The sequence below is a fragment of the Aethalodelphis obliquidens genome, unplaced genomic scaffold (genome assembly GCF_003676395.1).
Source record: "Aethalodelphis obliquidens isolate GAN/ISIS:26980383/991018 unplaced genomic scaffold, ASM367639v1 scaffold10, whole genome shotgun sequence".
Lineage (NCBI taxonomy): Eukaryota > Metazoa > Chordata > Mammalia > Artiodactyla > Delphinidae > Aethalodelphis > Aethalodelphis obliquidens.
Window position 1 is genome coordinate 7839156 of NW_020837954.1, and position 25281 is coordinate 7864436.

A 25281-nucleotide genomic window follows, 5' to 3' on the forward strand; every position below is an offset into this window, starting at 1 on the left:
AAGTTGTGCAAATATTACCATGCTAATAAATGCAGTGTTTGCAGATTTTCATCATCCTAAAAAGAAACCCATCCCCGTTTTCCCCCAGACCTTTCTCTCCTGGCCCTAGGTAACTACTAATATGCTTTCTATCTCAATAGATTAGCCTTTTCTGGGCATTTCGTATTAATAGAATTGTACAATAGTATTTTGCATCTGGCTTCTTTCACTTAACAATGTTTTAAAGGTTCATCCATTTTGTAGCATGTGGCAGTGTTTTCTTCTCATTTGCTGTTGAATAGTTTTCCCTTGTCGGTAGATACACCCCATTTATTTTAATCCATTCATTAGCTGGTGGACATTTGGTTTGTTTCTACTTTTTGTCTATTAAGAGTAATGCTTTTATGAACATTCATGTACAAATTATTTTTGTGGACATATGTTTTCATTTCTCTGGGGTATATATTTAGAAGTAGAATCTCTGGATAATATGGTAAGTTCATCTTTATCGTTTTAAGAAACTGCCAAATTGTTTTCCAAAGTGGCTGTATCATTTATGCATGATACAAAACTAATATACAGAAATCCGTTGCATTTCTATAAACTAACAATGAACTATCAGAAGGAGACATTAAGGAAACGATCCCATTTATCATCACATCAAAATTCCCGGGCAGTCCAGTGGTTAGGACTCCGTGTTTTCACTGCTGAGGGTGCGGGTTCGATCCCTGGTCGGGGAACTAAGATCCCACAAGCCATGTGGCACGGCCAAAAAAAAAAAAAAGAAGACCCAGTTCTTATCACATCAAAAAGAATAAAATACGTAGGAATAAACCTACCTAAGAGGTAAAAGACCTGTACTTGGAAAACTATCAGACACTGATGAATGAAATTGAAGATGACACAAATAGATATAAAGATATACTGTATTCTTAGATTGGAAGAAGCAATATTGTTAAAATGACCATGCTACCCAAGGCAATCTACAGATTCAGTGCTATCCCTATAAAAATACCAATGGGCTCGCCGCAACTAGAGAAAGCCCGTGCACAGCAACGAAGACCCAACGCAGCCAAAAAAAAAAGAAAGAAATTAAAAATAATTTAAAAAAAATACCAATGGTATTTTTCACAGAACTAGAACAAATAATTTTAAAATTTGTATGGAAACACCAAAGACCCTGAATTGCCAAAACAATCTTGTGAAAGAAGAACAGAGCAGGAGGAATCACACTTCCTGACTTCAGACTATATTATAAAACTACAGTAATCAGAACAGTATGGTACTAGCACAAAAACAGACATAGAGATCAATGGACCAAAATATACATCCCAGAAATAAATCCATGCATTTATGGTCAATTAATCTATGACAGACCAGGCAAGAATGTACAATGGAGAAAAGACAGTCTCCTCAATAAGTGGTGCTGGGAAAACTGGACAACTACATGTAAAAGAATGAATTAGAACAGGGGTCCCCAACCCCTGGGCCATGGACCCGAACCAGTCCACAGCCTGTTAGGAACCAGGCTGCACGGCAGGAGGTGAGTGGCGGGCGAGCGAATGAAGCTTCATCTGCCACTCCCCATCTCTCGCATGACTGCCTGAACCACCATGTCTCTGCCCCCTGCCCCATCTGTGGAAAAATTGACTTCCACGAAACCAGTCCCTGGTGCCAAAAAGGTTGGGACTGCTGAATTAGAACATTGTCTAACACCATATACAAAAATAAACCCAAAATGGATTAAAGACCTAAATCTGAGACCAGAAACCATAAAACTCTTGGAGGAAAACATAAGCAGAATGCTCTTTGACATAAATTGTAGCTATATTGTTTGGAATCTGTTTTCTAAAACAAAGAAAATAGAAGCAAAAATTAACAAATGAGACCTAATTAGACTTAAAACTTTTGCACAGCAAAGGAAACAAAAAGACAACCCACAGAATGGGAGAAAATATTTGCAAATGATATGACTGATAAGGGGTTAATATCCAAAATATATAAACAGCTCATACAACTCAATTAAAAAAAATACACAACCCAATTAAAAAATGCACTGAAGACCTGAAAAGACATTTTTCCATGGAAGACATACAGATGGCCAACAGGAACAAGAAAAAGATGCTCAACGTTGCTAATTGTCAGAGACATGCAACTCAAAACCACAATGAGGGCTTCCCTGGTGGCGCAGTGGTTGCGAGTCCGCCTGCCGATGCAGGGGACATGGGTTCATGCCCTGGTCCGGGAAAATCCCACATGCTGCAGAGCAGCCAGGCCCGTGAGCCATGGCCGCTGAGCCCACGCGTCCGGAGCCTGTGCTCCGCAACGGGAGAGGCCACAACAGTGAGAGGCCCGCGTACCAAAGGAAAAAAAAAAAAACACAATGAGATATCACTTCGCACTTGTCAGAATGGCTATCATCAAAAAAAGCACGAATAACAAATGTTGGCAAGGATGTGGAGAAAAGGGAATTCTCATACAGTGTTGGTGAGAATGTAAACTGGTGCAATCCCTGTGGAAAACAGTATGGAGGGTTCTCAAAAAACGAAATATAAAACTACCATATGACCCAGCAATTCCACTCCTAGGTGTATATCTGAAAGAAATAAAAACACTAATTAGAAAAGATACATGCACCCCAATGTTCATAGCAGCATTATTTATGATTGCCAAGATATGGAAGCAACCTAAGTGTCTATCAACAAATGAATGGATAAAGAAGATGTGGTATATGTATATGCAATGGAATATTACTGAACTATTAAAAAAAATGAAACTCTGCCATTTGCGACAATGTGGATGGACCTAGAGGTTATTATGCTAAGTGAAATAAGTCGGGCAGAGAAAGACAAATACTCTGTTATTACTTATATGTGGAATTGAAAAAATACAACAAACAAGTGAGTATAACAAAAAAGAAACAGACTTACAGATATAGTTACCAGTGGGGAGAGGGAAGTGGGGCAGGGCAATATAAGGGTAGGGGATTCAGAAGTACAAACTAGTATGTATAAAATAAGGTACAAGGATATATTGTACAACACAGGAAATATAGCCAATGTTTTATGACTATAAATGGAGTATAACCTTTAAAAATTGTGAATCACTATACTGTACACCTGTAACGTATAATATTGTATATCAACTATACTTCAACTAAAAAAAAAAGTGACTGTAACATTTACATTTCCACCAGTACCATATAAGGGTTCCTGGCCAGTACATGTTATTTTCTGCATTTTTTATTATAGCTGTTCAAGTGGGTGTGAAGTGGTATCTTGTTATAGTTTTAATTTGCATTTTCCTAAGGTTTAATGATGTTGAACATCTTTTCATGTGCTTATTAGCCATTCATATATCCTGTTTGTTCGAATGTATTTTCAGATCCATTGTTCTTTTTTCTATTGAAGTATAGTTGATTTACAGTGTTTCAGGTGTACAGCGATGTTTCTGGTGTGTGTTTGTGTGTATTCTTTTTTTTTAATTAATTTATTTTTGGCTCCATTGGGCCTTAGTTGTGGCATGCGGGATCTTTCGTTGTGGTGCACGGACTTCTGTCTAGTTGTGGCTTGTGGGCTCAGTAGTTGCAGCTCGCGGGCTTAGTTGCCCCGAGGCATCTGGGATCTTAGTTCCCCGACCAGGGATGGAACAGGGATCGAATCTGCATTGCAAGACGGATTCTTAACCACTGGACCACCAGGGAGGTCCCTATATATATTCTTTTTCAGATTCTTTTCCATTATAGGTTATTACAAGATATTGAATATAATCCCCTGTGTTATACAGTAGGTCCTCTTTGTTTATTTTTTAATTGTGATGCATGTCTTCCTATTAAAAGTCTTTTATATATTCTAGATACAAGTCCTTTATCAGATATATGATTTGCAAATAATTTCTCCCAGTCTGTGCCTTTTCATTTTCTTAATGGTATCTTTTAAAGTATAAGTTTTTCAATCTGATAAAATCCAGTTCGTCAAAATTTTTTTTTCTGTTATGGATTATGCATTTGGTCTTAAATCTGTTTCTTCTAAAAGTTTTATAGTTTTACCTCTTACAGTTAGGTCTATGATCTATTTTGAGTTAATTTTTGTATATGGTGTGACATAAGGGTCTAAATGCATTGTTGTAATTTCTTGAGGTGAAGTGAAATATTCTCGTCAGCTACTGGTAAATCCTTGGCAAAAGAATGATTCTCTGCTTCTTGGAAATGTCACTGTATTCCAATATATGTACAACTTTGAGAGAGACTACCTGGGGCCATGAGGGATGGGGCTGCCACCCAAGCCAGCCAAGTCAACTGGATGAACCTGAGGATCTGTGGGTGACATGTCAAGCCAGATTGCCCTCTTATCCAGCACAGTAGGGATTAAGATCCATGAACAAATGAAAGAAATTACCTGTAATGCCTGTGTTTCTGTTTACTCTCTTCCTTTACTGTCTTGTACCTAGTGAGCACTCAGTTGGTGTTATTTGATATGATTTCATAAGCAGAAAGGCAGACTTCATGACCTTGTACGTGTGTACTTTAATGAGTCTTTAACACTTTGATGCACTGAGTATGGTCCCTGCCCCAGACATACTGAATCAGATTCTGTATTTTAATATGCTCCCCAAATGATTTATGTGCTCATTAAGTTTGATGAGCACTGGTCTAGAGTAGAGCAAATGACAGCCTGCAGATGAAATCCAGTTGCTGACTATTTTTATAAGTAAAGTTTTATTGGAACACAGTTATACCCATTTCTTTACATATTATTTACATCATGTGTGGCTACTTTCATCCTGCAGTGGCAGACTGATTGAGTAGTTGTGAAAGGGGCCACATGGCCCTCAAAGCCTAAAATATTACCTGGCCCTTTTCAGAAAAAGTTTGCCAACCCATGGGCTAAGGAAAAGGAGGGAAGGTTCCCAAATGATTATATGTGGTAGAAAGATGAATGGGAGATCAAGATGTTATCTAGGTCAGAATAGAGCCTGACAGACTGGCAGACTAAGCCATTTATACAACATACACATTTATGCACATACACACACCTTACCTATTAAAATTAGCGTGTCTCAGGACTTCCCTGGCGGTTCAGTGGTTAAGACTCCGAGCTCCCAATGCTGAGGGGCACGGGTTCGATCTGGTTAGGGAACTTAGATCCCGCATGCTGCACGGCGCAGCATAAGTAAATAAATAAATAAGTAGATAAATAAAATTAGCATGTCTCTGAGCTAAAAGAAAATAGGAAAGACAAGTATAATCAGTGAGAATGTTAATAAAAATGAACCTCATACCTAAACATCTATATTATACTGATAAAAATTAAGATATTTAAGCAATAGAACCAAATATAACTAAATATACACCAGCAAACAAGCCCTCTTCACTTTGATGGAAATACTTGTAGGTCTCTTTTTTATTTTAGTCAACTTTTTATTTGGAATTATTTTATGTTATTTTATTGATTTATTTTTGGCCACACCACGAGGCTTGCAGGATCTCGGTTTCCTGACCAGGGATTGAACCCAGGCCATGACATTGAAAGCCTGGAATCCTAACCACTAGGCCACCAGGGAACTCCCCGTATTTGGAATAATTTTAGATTTATAAAAACGTTGCAAAGATAGTACAGAGAATTTCTGTATACCCTCACCTATCTCCCCTAATGTTATCTTCTGCATTACCATGGTACATTTGTCAAATCTAAAAAAACAACTTGGGTAGCATTATTATTAACCAAACTTAGACTATTCACCAGTTTTTCATTAATATCCTTTTCTGTTCTGTGAGCCCCTGCAGGATACCACACTGCATGTAGTCATTATTATCTCCTTAAATCTTCTCTGACCTGTGATAGGTTCTCATGCTTTCCTTGTTTTTCACGTTTCAGGGAGTACAGCTCAGATTTTTTTTTTTTTTTATTTTGCGGTACGCGGGCCCCTCACTGTTGTGGCCTCTCCCGTTGCGGAGCACAGGCTCCGGACGCGCACGCTCAGCGGCCATGGCTCACGGGCCCAGCCGCTCCGCGGCATGTGGGATCTTCCCGGACCAGGGCACGAATCCATGTCCCCTGCATCGGCAGGCGGACTCTCAACCACTGCGCCACCAGGGAAGCCTCAGATATTTTTTAGAATATCCTTTAATGTGGGTTTGTGTAATGTATTTTCTCATGATTAGAATGGGATTATGGGTTTGGGGAAGAATACCACAGAGGTGAAGTACTCTTATCATGTCATATGGTGGCAGGGGTGGAACATGACATCGTGATGATTTAGCCTTCATCACTTGGCTAAGGTTGTGTGTGCCAGGTTTTCTACTATAAAGTTACTATTTTCCATTCCCATCTTCTGTTCTTTGGAAGTGAGCCACTAGGTTCAGCTAACCCTCAGATGGAAGGGGAGAATTAATCTCTACCTCCTGGAGGAGAGAGTATCAGCATATATGTTTGATACTCTTCTGTCCCATTTATTTATTCCATCATGTATTTAAATCAGTATGTACTCATGTGTACTTATTTTATACTTTGGGTTATAATCCAGAACTATGTTATTTGTTGTTCACATCTTTCTAGCTTTGGCTGTTAGGAGCTCTTCCAGATTGTCTTGTCTGTCAGTCTCTTTTTAAAAGCTTTATTGTGATATAATTCACATACCATAAAAACCACCCATTTAAAGTATACAATTCAATGGCTTTTATATATTCACATATTTGTGCAGCCGTCACCACAACCCCACATTTCTTAGACCTCACCCTCCAAACCCCCATCTCCTGGCAACCCTTTATCTACTTTCTGTCTCTACAGATTTGCCTATACTGAGCATTTCATATACATGGAATCATATAACATGTCATCCTTGTGACTAGCTTCTTTCACTTTAGTAGTTTTTTCAAGGTTCATCTGTTTGGTCTCTTTTTCTTTTTGTCCTTTTGTTGTTTGTTTTATTTCTTGTTTTTGCATGATTTCTGTCTGGTCTTTTTAATCTTTATCTATACAGATGTTCCTTCTACATAATCATTATGGGTATAAATTTGGTGTTCTGATTTTGTGATTTAACATTATGTTATCTACATTTTCCCATTCTCACAGTCTGCATATTTATTTTAATGGTTAAAAGACATCAAGTTGGTGTTCCTTTAACTTGGCTCTCAGTTTGTAGTATCTGAGCTTGTTTTATTTTTCACTACTGTAAATGATGTTGCTGTAAATGTTTTCATGCATATGGATTTTTAATTATACCTTAGGATAGATTCCCAAGACTGAAGTGCTTGAGTTGAAAAGTAGAATCACTTTCATGATTCTTTTTGTTACATTCTACCAGGTTTCATTGTAGAAAATTTGGAACAAATTAAGGGATCGCTAATAACATATACATATCTGTTTCCTTATATAGCCTTATCAGCATATTTTTCTAATTTTTAGGTGCGTTTTTTTAAAATTGAATTTTATTTATTTTTTTATACAGCAGGTTCTTATTAGTCATCAATTTTATACACATCAGTGTATACATGTCAATCCCAATCTCCCAATTCATCACACCACCCCACTTACCACCACTTTCCCCCCTTGGTGTCCATACGTTTGTTCTCTACATCTGTGTCTCAATTTCTATCCTGCAAACCAGTTCATCTGTACCATTTTTCTGGGTTCCACATATATGCGTTAATGTACGATATTTGTTTTCCTCTTTCTGACTTACTTCACTCTGTATGACAATCTCTAGATCCATCCACGTCTCCACAAATGACCCAATTTCGTTACTTTTTATGGCTGAGTAATATTCCATTCTATATATGTACCACATCTTCTTTATCCATTCATCTGTCGATGGGCATTTAGGTTGCTTCCATGACCTGGCTATTGTAAATAGTGCTGCAGTGTACATTGGGGTGCATGTGTCTTTTTGAATTATGGTTTTCTCTGTGTATATACCCAGTAGTGGGATTGCTGGGTCATATGGTAATTCTATTTTTAGTTTTTTAAGGAACCTCCATACTGTTCTCCATAGTGGCTGTATCAAGTTACATTCCCACCAACAGCACAAGAGGGTTCCCTTTTCTCCACATCCTCTCCAGCACTTGTTGTTTGTAGATTTTCTGATGATGCCCATTCTAACTGGTGTGAGGTGATACCTCATTGTAGTTTTGATTTGCGTTTCTCTAATAATTAGTGACGTTGAGCAGCTTTTCCTGTGCTTCTTGGCCATCTGTATGTCTTCTTTGGAGAAATGCCTACTTAGGTCTTCTACTCATTTTTAGATTGGGTTGGTTTGTTTCTTTAATATTGAGCTGCATATATTTTGGAGATTAATCCTTTGTCTCTTGATTCGTTTGCAAATATTTTTTTCCCATTTTGAGGGTTGTCTTTTCATCTTGTTTATGGTTTCCTTTGCTGTGCAAAAGCTTTTAAGTTTCATTAGGTCCCATTTGTTTAGTTTTGTTTTTATTTCCATTACTCTAGGAGGTGGATCAAAAAAGATCTTGCTGTGATTTATGTCAAAGAGTGTTCTTCCTATGCTTTCCTCTAAGAGTTTTATAGTGTCCAGTCTTACATTTAGGTCTCTAATCCATTTTGAGTTTATTTTTGTGTATGGTGTTAGGGAGTGTTCTAATTTCATTCTTTTACATGTAGCTGTCCAGTTTCCCCAGCACCACTTATTGAAGAGACTGTCTTTTTTCCATTGTATATCCTTGCCTCCTTTGTCATAGATTAGTTGACCATAGGTGCGTGGGTTTATCTCTGGGCTTTCTATCTTGTTCCACTGATCTGTGTTTCTGTTTTTGTGCCACTACCATATTGTCTTGATTACTGTAGCTTTGTAGTATAGTCTGAAGTCAGTGAGGCTGATTCCTCTGGCTCCGTTTTTTTCCCTCAAGACTGCTTTGTCTATTCGGGGTCTTTTGTGTCTCCATACAAATTTTAAGATTTTTTGTTCTAGTTCCGTAAAAAGTGCCATTGGTAGTTTGATAGGGATTGCATTGAATCTGTAGATTGCCTTGGGTAGTATAGTCATTTTCACAGTATTGATTCTTTCAATCCAAGAACATGGTATACCTCTCCATCTGTTGGTATCATCCTTAATTTCTTTCATCAGTGTCTTATAGTTTTCTGCATACAGGTCTTTTGTCTACCTACATAGGTTTATTCCTAGGTATTTTATTCTTTTTGTTGGAATGGGAAATGGGAGTGTTTCCTTAATTTTTCTTTCAGATTTTTCATGCTTAGTTTATAGGAATGCAAGAGATTTCTGTGCATTAATTTTGTATCCTGAAACTTTACCAAATTCATTGATTAGCTCTAGTAGTTTTCTGGTGGCATCTTTAGGATTCTCTATGTATAGTATCATGCCATCTGCACCAGTGACAGTTTTACTACTTCTTTTCCATTTGTATTCCTTTTATTTCTTTTTCTTCTCTGATTGTCATGGCTAGGACTTCCAAAACTATGTTGAATAATAGTGGTGAGAGTAGACATCCTTGTCTTGTTCCTGATCTTAGAGGAAATGCTTTCAGTTTCTCACCATTGAGAATGTTGGCTGTGGGTTTGTTGTATATGGCCTTTATTTTGTTGAGGTAGGTTCCCTTTATGCCCACTTTCTGGAGAGTTTTTATCATAAATCAATGTTGAATTTTGTCAAAAGCTTTTTCTGCATCTATTGAGATGATCATATGTTTTTTTTTCTTCAATTTGTTAACATGGTGTATCACATTGATTTATTTGCGTATATTGAAGAATCCTTGCATCCCTGGTAAATCCTACTTGATCATGGTGTATGATCCTTTTAATGTGTTGTTGGATTCTGTTTGCTAGTGTTTTGTTGAGGATTTTTGCATCTATATTCATCAGTGATATTGGTCTGTAATTTTCTTTTTTTGTAGTATCTTTGTCTGGTTTTGGTATCAGGGTGATGGTGGCCTTGTAGAATGAGTTTGGGAGTGTTCCTTCCTCTGCAAGTTTTTGGAAGAGATTGAGAAGGATGGGTGTTAGCTCTTCTCTAAATGTTTGATAGAATTTACCTGTGAAGCCATCTGGTCCTGGACTTTTGTTTGTTGGAAGATTTTTAATCACAGTTTCAATTTCATTACTTGTGATTGGTCTGTTCATATTTTCTATTAATTTCTGGTTCAGTCTTGGGATGTTATACCTTTCTAAGAATTTGTCCATTTCTTCCAGGTTGTCCATTTTAATAGCATAGAGTTGCTTGTAGTAGTCTCTTAGGATGCTTTGTATTTCTGCGGTGTCTGTTGTAACTTCTCCTTTTTCATTTCTAATTTTATTGATTTGAGTCCTTTCCCTCTTTTGCTTGATGGGTCTGGCTAATGGTTTATCAATTTTGTTTATCTTCTCAGAGAACCAGCTTTTAGTTTTATTGATCTTTGCTATTGTTTTCTTTGTTTCTATTTCATTTATTTCTGCTCGGATCTTTATGATTTCTTTCCTTCTGCCAGCTTTGGGGTTTGTTTGTTCTTCTTTTCCTAGTTCCTTTAGGTGTAAGTTTAGGTTGTTTATTTGAGATTTTTCTTGTTTCTTGAGGTAGGCTTGTATAGCTATAAACTTCCCTCTTAGAACTGCTTTTGCTGCATCCCATAGGTTTTGGATTGTCGTGTTTTCATTGTCATTTGTCTGTAGGTATTTTTTGATTTCCTCTTTGATTTCTTCAGTGATCTCTTGGTTATTTAGTAACGTTTAGGCTCCGTGTGTTTGTGTTTTTTACTTTTTTTTCCCTGTAATTGATTTGTAGTCTCGTAGCGTTGTGGTCAGAAAAGATGCTTGATATGATCTCAATTTTCTTCAATTTACTGAGGCTTGATTTGTGACCCAGGATGTGATCTATCCTGGAGAACATTCTGTGCGCACTTGAGAAGAAAGTGTAATCTGCTGTTTTTGGATGGAATGTCCTATAAATATCAATAAATCTATCTGGTCTATTATATCATTTAAAGCTTGTGTTTCCTTGTTAATTTTCTGTTTGGATCATCTGTCCATTGGTGTAAGTGCGGTGTTAAAAGTCTCCCACTATTATTGTGTCACTGTTGATTTCCTCCTTTATAGCTGTTAGCAGTTGCCTTATGTATTGAGGTGCTCCTATGTTGGGTGCCTATATATTTATAATTGTTATGTCTTCTTCTTGGATTGATCCCTTGATCATTATGTAGTGTCCTTCCTTGTCTCTTGTAACATTCTTTATTTTAAAGTCTATTTTATCTGATGTGAGTATTGCTACTCCAACGTTGTTTTGATTTCTATTTGCATGGAACATCTTTTTCCATCCCCTCACTTTCAGTCTGTATGTGTCCCTAGGTCTATAGTGGGTCTCTTGTAGACAGCATATATATGGGTCTTGTTTTTGTATCCATTCAGCAATCCTTTGTCTTTTGGTTGGAGCATTTAATCCATTCATGTTTAAGGTAATTATCGAGATGTATGTTCCTATTACCATTTTCTTAATCGTTTTGGGTTTGCTTTTGCAGGTCCTTTTCTTCTCTTGTGTTTCCCACTTAGAGAAGTTCCTTTAGCATTTGTTGTAGAGGTGGTTTGGTGGTGCTGAGTTCTCTTAGCTTTTGCTTGTCTCTAAAGCTTTTGATTTCTCCATCAAATCTGAATGAGATCCTTGCCAGGTAGAGTACTCTTGGTTGTAGGTTCTTCCCTTTCATCACTTTAAGTATATCATGCCACTCCCTTCTGGCTTGTAGAGTTTCTGCTGAGAAATCAGCTGTTAACCTTATGGGAGTTCCCTTGTATGTTATTTGTCGTTTTTCCCTTGTTGCTTTCAATAATTTTTCTTTGTCTTTAATTTTTGCCAATTTGATTACTATGGGTCTCGGCGGGTTTCTTCTTGGGTTTATCCTGTATGGGACTCTCTGTGCTTGCTGGACTTGGGTGGCTATTTCCTTTCCCATGTTAGGGAAGTTTTCGACTATAATCTCTTCAAATATTTTCTCGGGTCCTTTCTCTCTCTCTTCTCTTTCTGGGACCCCTATAATGTGAATGTTTTTATGTTTAATGTTGTCCCAGAGGCCTCTTAGGCTGTCTTTATTTCTTTTCATTCTTTTTTCTTTATTCTGTTCTGCAGCAGTGAATTCCACCATCCTGTCTTCCAGGTCACTTATCCATTCTTCTGCCTCAGTTATTCTGCTATTGATTCCTTCTAGTGTATTTTTCATTTCAATTATTGTATTGTTCATCTCTGTTTGTTTGTTCTTTAAGTCTTTTAGGTCTTTGTTAAACATTTCTTGCACCTTCTTGATCTTTGTCTCCATTCATTTTCCGAGGTCCTGGATCATCTTCATTATCATTATTGTGAATTCCATTTCTGGAAGGTTGCCTATCTGCACTTCATTTAGTTGTTTTTCTGGGGTTTTATCTTGTTCCTTCATCTGGTATATAGCCTTCTGCCTTTTCATCTTGTCTGTCTTTCTGTGAATGTGGTTTTTGTTCCACAGGCTGCAGGATTGTAGTTCTTCTGCTCTGTAATTTTTTAAATAAATTTTTAAATTTTATTTATTTTTGGCTGCATTGTGTCTTCGTTGCTGTGCACAGGCTTTCTCTAGTTGTGGCGAGCGGGGGCTTCTCTTCATTGCAGTGCACAGGCTTCTCATTGCAGTGGCTTCTCTCTTTGGGGAACACCGGCTCTATGCACGCGGGCTTCACTAGCTGTTGGACGCGGGCTCACTAGTTGTGACTCACAGGTTCTAGGACGCAGGCTCAGTAGTTGTGGCACATGTCTTAGTTGCTCTGTGGCATGTGGGAATTTCCTGGACCAGGGATCAAACCTGTGTTCCCTGCATTGGCAGGCGGATTCTTACCCACTGGGCCACTACGTTAAGTCCCTCTAATTTAATACACATAAAGGGAGGAAATGAAAGAAGTCAGTGTGCTAAACATTTTACAAAAACTGTATTATTTCTTCATTTAATCTTTGCCACCACTTTGTAAGTTAGATATTATATAATATTATATAGTGCAAGGGCTGGGTGCCAAAGCCCCTTGGAGTTATAGCCAAAGGGCAGATACCAAAGATCAAGTTGTGGAAGATCAAGATCAAGAGTGTAGAAATCCAAACCATTTCATTAAGCACCAAGACCCGAGCCGGAATGGGAGCCAAGGTACTGGACCAATGGGACAAAGACCCAGGAAAGCCTGAGCTAGATTGTTTCAGCAGGATGTCCTTTTGATGAATTCAAAAATACATCCCTTTAGTGTCCTTTTGTAGAATCCAACCGGGGTCTTGTGAGTGTACCAGGTTCATTTAATGGTACTGGAAGAGAATAGACACTACACTAGCCTCTTGACATTTTGGAGTTCATTGATCACATTTATGTTTAAAAAATAGAGTTGCTACACATGCATGAATATTTACATGTAAATGTATAGAAAAGGTCTAGAAGGATATGCAGTAAACATATTGAAAAACATTGGTTCAGTCTTTGGTAAGATGAACAGGATTTGCAGCAGGAGTTGGGATACCAGGGTATTTTATATGTTTTCTTTGCTTGAATACTTTTGTTATTTTTATTTAAGGAAAATTTATTACTAAACAAAAAAAGCTTTCATTCATTCAACAATTTTATTTATTTATTTATTTTTTAATATATTTTGGCTGTGCTGCACGGCATACAGGACCTTAATTCCCTGCCCAGGGATCAAACCTATGCCCCCTGCAGTGGAAGTTCAGAGTCTTAACCACTGGACCATCAGCAAAGTCCCTCAACAAACATTTATTGGAAGTTCACTATATACTAGGCGCAATGCAAATATCTGAAGTAAGATATAGACCCTACCCACAAGTTCATTGTCTGGTATAGTCTTTTTCAAATTTTGGGTCACAGTCCTTTAGCAGATTCTGAAATTAAAAATCATTGGGTCATATTGGATTATAACTCAAAGTATAAAATAAAATATCCATGGGTCAGTACTGATGTAAATAAATGGTTGAATAAATAAATAAATAGGTAGAATAGATCTCCTGTGCAGTAGAATTTCAAATAATTTTATGTAGATACTCCCACCTCAAGGAGATCAAACTAAAATCCCTACCCCTTAAACGTGGGCTGCACGTAATGAATTCCTTCCAACGAGTGCAATATGGAAAGGGCAGGGGATGGGGTTAGGGAATAACTTTATAGTAAAGAAACCTGACAAAAACTACCTCAGCCAGGTGACCAAGGTAACATCAATAGTGATAGGTCATGTTGGTAGTATGTGCCCTCGATAGGATGTGATGAAAATGGCACTTGACCTCTGTTGTTTTTCCTCCTCAAAACCCATATACCCAGTCTAATCATGAGAAAAACATCAAACAAATCTCAGTAGAAGGACATTTTATAAAATACCTGATCAGTGTTCTTTAAAACTGTCAAGGTCATCAAAAACAAGGAAAGTGTAAGAAACTGTCAAAGCCAAGTGCATTCCAAGGAGATGTGAAGATTAAATATAATATGGGATCCTATAACTGAAAAAGGACATTCAGTGAAATGTAAGGAAATCTGAATAAAGTATAGACTTCAGGTAATAATGATGTATCAATCCATTAATTGTAACATATGTACCATACTAACTAAGATGTTGATAATAGGGGAAACTGGGTGTGGAGTATATGAGAACACTCTATACTGTCCTTGCAATTTTTTCTGTAAATCTAAAACTATTCTAAAAAATAAAATCTATGGAATTAAAAAAAATATATCAGTGGGCCACAACTAGCATTTTTCCTCAATATTTTGTTGTGACAATTTTCAAATATACTACAAAGTTGAAAAGAATTTCACAGTGAATTCCCATATACTCACCACCTAAATTCTACCATTAATCTTTTACTATATAGTCATCCGTCCCTCAGTATCCGTGGGGGATTGGTTCTAGAGTTCCCACACATAACCAAATCGGTGCATGTTCAAGTTCCTTATGTAAAATGGCTTAGTGTCTGCATATAACCTACGCATATCCTTCCATATACTTTAAAATAACTTAATCTAGAAATAACTCTAAATTACTTATAGTATCTAATACAATGTAAATGCTATGTAAATAGTCGCCAGTGCACGGCATATTCAAGTTTTGCTTTTAGGAACATATTGGAATTTTTTTTTCCCAAATATGTTCAATCCATGGTTGGTTGAATCTGTGGATATGGAACCCACAGATCTAGAGGGCAGGCTGTACTTACTTTATCATATATCTAACCATCTATCCATCTGTCTACCCATCCATTAATTTATCTTAGTTTTTTTGGTGCATTTCAAGGTAAATTATAGGGAGTTCCCTGGTGGCCTAGTGGTTAGGATTCCGGGCTTTCTCTGCCTTGGCCCGGGTTTGATCCCTGGTTGGGGAACTGAGATCCTGCAAGCCAGGCAGCACAGCCCACCCCGCCCCTCCAAAAAAAAAGTAAATTGTAGACATCAGTACATTTCCCCCCCAATACTTCAGCATGTATATCATTAACCAGAGTATTAGTTTCTTTTTATATAAAATTTACATTTGGTAAGTTTTAAAAAATCCATACATCTGTGTAATCCATACCCCTCACAACTGCATTTTTTATAAAATGAAAGGTCATAAAAGATACTGGAGTACAATATACAAAGTATGGGCCAGTATTGTTTTATGAACTTCCATTCAGATATGTATGTACCTGTATACTGGGTCACAATATAAAATATATCACAGTGTAAAATATATCACAGTAAAACAGTGAAAATCACTGGTCTGGTTGGGGAGCTCAGAATGTAATCAAATAGTGATTATTTAGGGTGACAGGTTTTGTAAGATGGGTTCAAAGAAAAGACAGCCAACTTTCTGTGGTTAGAAAGAGGGATTGGGATAGGCAGGAAAGGCTTGTCTGAGGAAGAGGTGATATACTATCGTAATGACATTGGCCAACACTTACATAGCACTCACTTCATGTCAACTGCCAAACACTGTTTTAAGAATGTTACATACACTAACTACTCCTCACAACCTAGAAGGTCAGTACTAATATTATTCCCATTGTACCTCAGACTGAGTACAGAAAGATTAAGTAATTTTCCCAGGATCACAAGGCTAATAAGTAGTAGAGCCAAACAGTCGAGCTCTACCTAGTTCATGCTTTTGACTATTATACCTTATGAGTAGTATACAGTTTTTGGTGGAAATTGGCTTTGTAACTTGGGGGATTTTATTTCAGTCATTTTCATGGGGCAAAAACAAAGTTTTTGTCTGATGTTCCCTGAGTGTGTGTGTGTGTGTGTGTGTGTGTATGTGTATGTGTATGTGTGTGTGTGTGAGTTTTACAATATTATGGTTCTGGGGTACATAGAAAGCATTTAGAGCTAGAAAGGATGTTAGCCATCATCAAATAACATTTTCATTTCCAGAAACTTCCTACTCTACTGTTTTCGTGCAGTGAATTGTTTGGTATTTTCCATTCATTGTGCAGCAGCATTAGAAAAGATAATGTTGAGTTGATCATTCCCAAAGATACCTGAAGTTGATGCTTATTAAGCTTAAATGGACATTAATGACACTAATACACCGAGTGAGGCAGAGGCAATGTGATAAAGACAGCATTATGAGTCAAGAGACCAGAATTCAGGACCTCACTCTGCATCTCAGATTACCAGTTTTCTCATCTACAAAATGGAGTGCACATCAGAGATGACAGATACAAGGTACATATGTTGCCACACCCTGCTTCCTAACCCACAACTGACATTACTAATTATTCATGACATCGTCTTGCTCTGAACCTGAAAACAGCTTCAGAATCCTTCCCAACACAGTGCTCAATGCAGTTAGTACAGTTAATCAAAGTTGGCACCCAAGTTGAAATCTATTTGTCATCTTTGGGTATGACAACCTATAAAGATTCTTCCAGTTCTAACTCCCAGAAATACACCATCAGAAGTATGAAAACTGTGCCCAATTCAATACTTACTTCAGTCTTTCCAGTCTGTCTTTTCTCTAAGCATTAAGTTTACATCATGTAGGGGACTGGGACGCTGATCAGTTTATATTCTACTGTGAATCTACCCACCTCCCTAGTCTTGGCCTTTAGGCATCCTAGCACCCTTTGTGTAATGTCTTCCCCAGTAAAGTTTCTTTTTTATTCTTCCTTGATTTTTCACACACATTCACACAAGTTCTTGGGTGTGGAATCTCCTAACTTCTTGGCAATCAAGACATCTTTCCCAGCCCGTGTGTTGTTGAATGCAAAGAGTATATTAACAGAGGAAGTTCATATCTGCTCCCCGACCACTCCCAGCACTTGTCTAAGCATATTCCTTCTTATTGCCCTACCTCAGTTTCATAATTATTTGATCTCCCTCCTCCCTGGTAATTAGTAACCAGGATAGGTGCTTATGTCATTCATCTTCAGTTCTCAAACATGTACCTGTCTCTGAGTCTCCACATTGTATATTTTGGTGTTGTATATTTTATAATAGAAATACTTTACAGTTTTGCTTGTCCGCTTTATTACCACTGTGTAATCCTACAGTTGTAAATCGTGTAATTGTTTATGAGCGTGCAAAAAAAAATACTGTATTCAAGTCTTTAGATGCCTTCAGCTACTATTTTCAAGACTCGTGTCCTAATGAGTATCAGTTCAGCACGTCCTTGTTTGTCATCCTTGCTCTTGAAGTCAGTGGGAAGGAATGCTGTGCTTGTAAGGTGGAAACCAATTTGATCCCTTGGTGTAGCATCTCAGTGGGATCATTTTACATCTCATTTTACCACTTAATGCAACCAGGGCATTTAAAGGCAATGGTTTGGCCATGAGTACCTTTGAGACAATATTTTCTTTTACCTGGCAGTTGGAGTCCAGGGTATAGGATTGTCATTTCTAACTTTCATAAAGATGGTTTTAAAATAACTTTGCTGAAAGGGAATAAAGGAAAGGATGGTAATCTTAATTTATTAGTCATCTGCCATAATTTTTACTGGCAGTAATTTGTAAGGAGGATAAAAGCAGGACTTAACACCAGACGATTAAATAACACAGAGTATGTTGCAATGCCACCTACAGTAGTGAGTTTATCTTCCTGGAAAAGGGAGTGAATGACCACAGGCCTCCCCCTGTGGCACAGCTGTCAAATCCCCGGCTGAGCTGGTCTAGATGACATCCTGTTCTGCACACCGAATGAACACAGCAGCCCCAGGCTTTGCCAGACTGGATCTGCCTCTAACCAGCTCTTAGTGTTTGGAATTGTTATGAGATAACCGCCTGTCTGATAGGGTTTAGGAAATAAAAGATGAGCTAGGAAGGCAAAAAATAATATAAAAATATTATCTCATCATCTGTTGCAACTATTCTGTAAAATTATTCCAAGTTTTAAAATTTCGCTTAAGAACTATTGTTAACCTTGGTCTTTTGCACTGATTTTCAAAGATATTACAAAATGTGAATATGATTTTGTAAGATTGGCCTGAGACAGCTCTGATGCTCATGATGAAAGAATTGGCCATTGGTCAATATTGTGCGCTTTTGCATTGATTATTTCAAAAACTATATTAAGTATAAGAATAACAAACATGGGATTCAATACAGCTGAGTTTGAAATAAACCCACAAGCATGAATGAGGAGTAGGGGTGTCATGGATCTGTGTATGCGCTTGGCCTCTGACCTGCATCTCACCCCTGACATACAGTAATCCAGGTATGCTGGGTGCCTTAACATCCGTAAAATTCAGTTTTCTTGTCCTTAAAATGGGGATAACAGAAGTCCCTGCCTCAGAAAATTGTGAGAACTAAATAATGTATGTAAATTGCTCAGTACAGAACCTTATAGGACTTGTTACGGGGGCCTTGTACGAGGACTTCGACAAATAGTTGATGTTACTACTGCTTTCAACACTAAGGAAAGAAGAGCTTCACTACACATCCTGTCTCCATTGTCCATAGAATAAATTTCATATTCCTTAACATAACTTCTAAAGCCTATTTTATCTTATGCGAGCAGCTCAATTTCCTGTGACCATTCTTCTTGCCCCCTGACCTGCAACCAAAGTGAACTTCCCAGAGCTTTCATACCCCTATTTTCTGTGCCTCAGAGTCTCTCCCTCTGGGTCATTCTTCAAGATCTTGCTTAAATGCCCCTTGTCTGGGAAGCCATTCCCAACTTTCCTATGATGCTCCTTGTCCCTCCCTTTTGTGCACCACAGAAGTATACCTGTCCCAGTTATAACTCATCCCCCTGTACTGCTGTTATTTGTTTACCTATCCAGTACCTTTGCTAGGTGTCATGATCTGAAGATCAGAAATAATTACTTCTTCATCCATATTCTCCTTCTGGTGCTTGACACATAGTTGGCGCCCAACAAGATTGATGAAACAATTGAATGAATATGAGTAGAACTACTGTAGATACTCAAAAATGTTTTGGAGGATAACTAAGGAAAATTTATCTTTAGTTATTTATTAAAGTCTCATTTAGTTCACAGGAGTGAAGACCAATGTTATCAGAAGACGTTTTACTTCTGGTTCATCTACAGAACACATTTAATATGATTCTTGAGAAATTTGATCTTGCCTTTCTGTTGTTCTTTTATCCTTCAGGTTCTGGTTACAGCTACCCCTCGCCATAACTTTTGAAATATATTTGGAAAAATACTGGCCAGAAAAAAAAATGATAAAATTTTTCCTCATGGTGAATAAACAAGGGCAGACCCGGCTTTCTAAGTACTATGAACATGTGGAGATTAATAAGCGTACGCTTCTGGAAACAGAAGTCATAAAGAGCTGTCTCTCTCGATCCAATGAACAAGTAAGTTTCTGATTCTCTTTGATCTCTGCATTCAACTCAGCAGTGGCAAATTTATTATTACTGAGTTGCAGGGGCCATCGTTTTCTTTGAACTACATTCTTTCAATAGCTATTAGGGAAAATTAACAAATGAAGTGAAATGAAGACTGCCGCATAGCTCTCTTTACATCCCCTTAAGGAAAATAAAAGCAAAGAAAATCAGGAAAAGTCTTGAGTTCATATTTAGGTCAGCATATTTGTCTTACTGCACTATGGAAGTGGCAGCTCAAATTTAAGCCTGCTAATAGACATACCTTTTTTTTTTTGTTCATATGAATTCAGCCCTTGGAACTCTTAGGAGTGCCTGTAGCAGACGGCTTTCTTTAAGCCAAAAGATGAAGGTCAGATGACCAGTATAGAGGGGAACAGTCAAGACCCACTTTGTGCCGGAGGATAATAACATGATTCTCATGTGGAGTGCAGTTTTTTTCTGCTTATCATTTTTATAAATTTACCACCAACGTAATACTGGAACAAGGAATTTAAAAACAAAACAAACTTGATTTGAACTTGTCTTATTATATAGATGGGAGAAATGGAAGTTAAAAAATTCATATGAAACAACAAATCTATCCATTCTGCCAAAATTGAGGTTAAATTAAATCGTTAAAATAATAGTAAACAGGAATTGTAAAAACTGAGTCTACTTTTACAAAGGACTTTAGTTGGAGAATTACTTAGTCTAGGCCCTAAACTTGGAATCCTTGGAAATCACTGAGCAAACTAATGCAAATTCAGAAAGCTTATTTAAATCACCCATTAATTTTGCTAGTTCTCTTTTTCACTGCATATGTAGAAAGGCTGCTCCTGGGAACCACTGGTAAGTCATAAAATATTAAGCTACATCAGTGCTCACAAGTTACGCATTAGAACTGTGTTTCCCTTGGCTTCTAAATTGATTTTCCAGTCAGAACATCTCAGAGTCCTCTTTGAATTACTACTTTGGACTGCCATGGCACACACTGCTTTATGTAGTTGTCAAAAGAAAACAAAAACTATTAAAGGACTGTGTTAATAGCCACATACTTTAAGTAAAGGTAAACAAACTGCAGAAGTATTTCTGTTTGAATCTTTCTACAGAATGTAGGCACGCTACAATTTCATAGTTTTCACTGATAGGTTACCCTCTGAAATATATGCTTTGAAATGAACATACCATTAGATATTTTTGAAGCATTCTAAATTATCTTAGATTTTAAAGGGAACCCATTGGGCTTTTAGCATAATCAGGTACCAAAGTAACACAATCTCAGCTTCATTTTTATTTTATCCACAAAGGTGCTTGGATACTTTTTTTTTGAATGTCAGAAACTCCTGAGAGTCTTTGAAAAATGTTCCTCAGTTCTTTCAAACAGATTTTGTTTCCTTGAAAGATCTGACTGAACAGAAATAATACTGGCTCTACAATGAACCAAAAGCTGCAGAATGGTCCTGGACTTAATACTTTTATCCTAATGTCAAATAAAAGCCTCAAACGCCTCCATTATATAGATCGTTGAATGGCTTTCCCGTGGAAGAAATGCCATAATCAAAACTTGCAGCTTTGGAAATTCCTTGGCGGTCCAGTGGTTAGGACTCTGTGCTTTCACTGCCAGGGGTGCGGGTTCGATCCCTGGTTAGGGAGCTAAGATCCCACAAGCTGTGTAGCATGGCCAAAAAAAACCAAACCAAAACAAAACAAAACAACTTGCAGCTTCATTCCCAGGTACATCTGAGCACCATAGAGCAACATATCCCAGTGCAAAAAGTCATACCGTTCTTGCTCAGTCACATTTGGTCAAGCGCACCCAAAAATCCAAAGGAAGGGCAACACTGTACCTTCAGCCTGCTGTCCAATTCCTGTCCACCCAGTGCCTTCCTCTCCCCCTTTGTACAATGGCTTTAGGAAAGAGATGAATGGGAAGGGAGTTGTTTCCTCCACTAGTCAGTAATGGTAAGCTAGTTATTAATTCCTATAAAGCAATATTTACAGTGGGAGATTTTTGTCTAGTGTCTGCCACACAAAAGCCATCTTTAAATAATTTATAAAAAGAGCCTACATTGATTCTTCTCAAAAAGAAATCAAGATTTTTTCTTTTTTGCATGTGTGTATGCTCTGTATATTTGGCTCTTGAATGACTATCAGATAGTACAAACGGAATCTCTAATTGCTTCCAAAAGAGCCCAGGGGAGATGGAAAGAAGAAAATCTTCTTTATCATGTTGGCTTATTTTCACTTTTGGAGGCAATCTAAAATGCTGATTATTTAGTAGGCTTTTCTTTGCTGGCTGAGTTCCACACAGAGCCAAGCAAAGGAATAAGAAGAAGTACAGGTGGGAACCCATGTGAACACTCAGACATTTTTCCAAGACCACTTCTCCACCTCCCACTAGAGATGCTTCCAAGCATTCCCGAGTACTGTGAGGAGGCGGCCAGCAAAGACTGTGTCACATCTTAATGTTGAATATTTCTAGGAATGTGTTGACAGATACTCAAATCAGAACCTAGAAATTATGCATGCCATTTTGAAGAAATCCCTGTCAACCACAGGAATTAATGTCTAATTGTGTTTTGTCTAGTGCTCTTTCATTGAATATAAGGATTTTAAGCTGATATATCGGCAGTATGCAGCTCTCTTCATTGTGGTCGGAGTTAATGACACTGAGGTAAGATAATAGAAGAGCTTATGGAAAATACAAGAAAATTAGGAATAACAGTCTGATTTTTTTTAAAATAAATTTATTTATTTAATTTTGGCTGCGTTGGGTCTTCACTGACACGTGCTGGCTTTTCTCTAGTTGCAGTGAGCGAGGGCTACTCTTTGTTGTGGTGCGTGGGCTTCTCATTGCAGTGGCTTCTTCTGTTGCGGAGTATGGGCTCTAGGCGCACGGGCTTCAGTAGTTGTGGCATGTTGGCTCAGTAGTTGTGGCTCACAGGCCCTAGAGCGCAGGCTCAGTAGTTGTGGCTCATGGACCTAGTTGCTCCGTGGCATGTGGGATCTTCCCAGACCAGAGCTCAAACCCGTGTCCCCTGCATCAGCAGGCGGATTCTCGACCACTACGCTACCAGGGAAGCCCAACAGTCTGATTTTGATTCCTCCTTAAATTGACATTTTCTTCCCCACTTACCTCCATAACAATTATCTTGACTCTTGAAGGATATTGGTTTTTATCAAGGCTGGGGAAACTGTGTGGAAGAGATAAACCTAGGATTTTTTTTGGATTAGATGAGCAATTTGTGGAGAAGCACAAAAGCACAGAATGCCTTCCTCGACCCTAAGCAATACCAGTTTCCTGCCCTCATTCAGTGTGGCACAGTGGGGCAGCTTAGCCAAGGGTAGGGGCCAAACAACTGTGACATTAAACATAGGCTGACATTTCAGAAGGCAGAGCAAACTGTAAATATGATTGTGTTGTAATTACATCTCATCAGATATTGTTCACCTTTTCAGAAATGGTCAGTCCCAGATCAATAGCACCTTTGGCCATAGAATCCCTGAAAGGGTATTTAAGATCTAAAATACTTTGAAATCTCAGTTGATTGTTTTTTTATCCATGAACCAAACTTTGAGATGGTTTCCCCATCTTCACAGATGGGAAAGTGATGACATGAAGACCCTGGGGGAAAACAAAACAAAACAAAAACCTGGCTTCAGCCAGTTGGTGATGAAGTCAGGGAGTAAACCTCAGAACTCTATAATCACTAGACACAATTTGGTTTCAATTCAGTTAGATTCATCATGGACTTTTCAAAAACTCATAGAGGTTAAGGTTTTCTACATTTCCCCTATTGATAAGCTTCTTTTAAAGAAATAAGTCCTAGAATTATTCTGAATATTTGTCAATAGGAAGCTGCTTTGCTCACATTATCTGTTTACCAAATGCTCTAAAACCTGGTTGCTGACTGGGCAGCTCCATGTCTGATTTCCCCAATAGGTCATATTAAAACTAACTGCACCCGGGAATTCCCTGGTGGCGCAGTGGTTAAGAATCCACTTGCCAATGTAGGGGACACGGGTTCGAGCTCTGGTCAGGGAAGATCCCACATGCCACGGAGCAACTAAGCCCGAGTGCCACAACTACTGAGCCTGCACTTTAGAGCCCGTGAGCCACAACTACTGAGCCCGCATGCCACAACTACTGAAGCCCATGCACCTAGAGCCCGTGCTCCGCAACAAGAGAAGCCACTGCAATAAGAAGCCCGCGCACCGCAATGAAGAGTAGCCCCCGTTCGCCGCAACTACAGAAAGCCCGCACACAGCAACAAAGACCCAACGCAGCCAAAAAATAAATAAATATTTTTTTAATAAATAAATAAATAAAAATAAAACTAACTGCACCCTTCCTTTTTTATTTCAGAATGAGATGGCAATTTATGAATTCATCCATAACTTCGTTGAAGTTTTAGACGACTACTTCAGCCGAGTGGTAAGTCTAATGACTGAAAAATGGTTTTCGTCCTTAGCTCAATTTCCCAGAAATGGGTCTATGTCAAAAATATGTGTTAATGGGCCTCCCCGGTGGCACAGTGGTTAAGAATCCACCTGCCAATGCAGGGGACACGGGTTCGAGCCCTGGGCCAGGAAGATCCCACATGCCACGGAGCAAAGCCCGTGCACCACAACTACTGAGCCCACATGCCACAGCTACTGAAGCCCGCATGCCTAGAGCCCGTGCTCCGCAGCAAGAGAAGCCACCGCAATGAGGAGCCCCCGCTCACCACAACTGGAGAAAATCCACGCGCAGTAACAAAGACCCAACACAGCCAAAAATAAATAAATAAATACATTTATATATTAAAAAAAATGTGTTAATATAGAGCTTTAATGTGTAAAAGTTAAAAATCAAATGACGCCAAATTTTCATTACCTTTCCTTCTGGCTCATCCAACGTGTTAGAAACCTACGTGTGTCTTAGATCTTTATAAAGAACCAGTTCTATAAGACTAAGAACCTCTTGTGTCTTTCTCTCAATTAAGATATTTTGCTATCGAACTTCCTCTCTCTTTTCTTCTTTCTTCTGCTTCCCCTCCTAGGACACCAGGACCCTTTTAGTTTAAGAATCATTTCCATCCAAACCCTTGCTTTGAGGATCAAAACCAAGTCACCTTAAGGAATACATGAGTTCCTTTCCAGCAGTCCTTTAACAGTTGTACTGAAATGTAATTTAATAACATACAGTTCACCCATTTAAAGTGTACAGTTTTTAGTATGTACCCAGAGTTGTGTAACCATCACCACAATCAAGTTTAAAATATTTCATCACCCCAGAAAGAAACACCATACCATTTAGCATTTCTCTCCCAATTATCCCCTCCACCTGCTCCAAGCTCTAGGCAATCTTCAGTCTACTTTCTGTCTCTATAGGTTTGCCTGTTATAGACATTTTATATAAATAGAATTATATAAAGTACAATAAAATATGGTCTTTTGTGACTGGCTTTTTAAATTTAGCATAATGTTTTCTAGGTTATGCTGATCACATTGTAACATATATCAGCACTTCTTTTTTTATATAAATTTATTTATTTATTTATGGCTGCATTTGGTCTTTGTTGCCA

General features: G+C 38.1%; 1 protein-coding gene across 10 annotated transcripts in view; it reads left to right on the forward strand.

Moving 5' to 3' along the window:
- The window catches only part of AP4S1 (adaptor related protein complex 4 subunit sigma 1), an 83245-nt gene that overhangs the window by 21302 nt on the left and 36662 nt on the right, over positions 1-25281 (forward strand). For all 10 annotated transcript variants that reach the window (XR_003433605.1, XM_027111024.1, XM_027111023.1 and 7 more), the window contains 3 exons: positions 19498-19705; positions 22302-22388; positions 24081-24149. Coding sequence is in view for 9 of the 10 variants with exons in the window: in XM_027111024.1 (XP_026966825.1) it covers positions 19568-19705; positions 22302-22388; positions 24081-24149 (294 nt within the window). In the remaining variant the exon portion in view is untranslated. The remainder of the gene's footprint in view (positions 1-19497; positions 19706-22301; positions 22389-24080; positions 24150-25281) is intronic.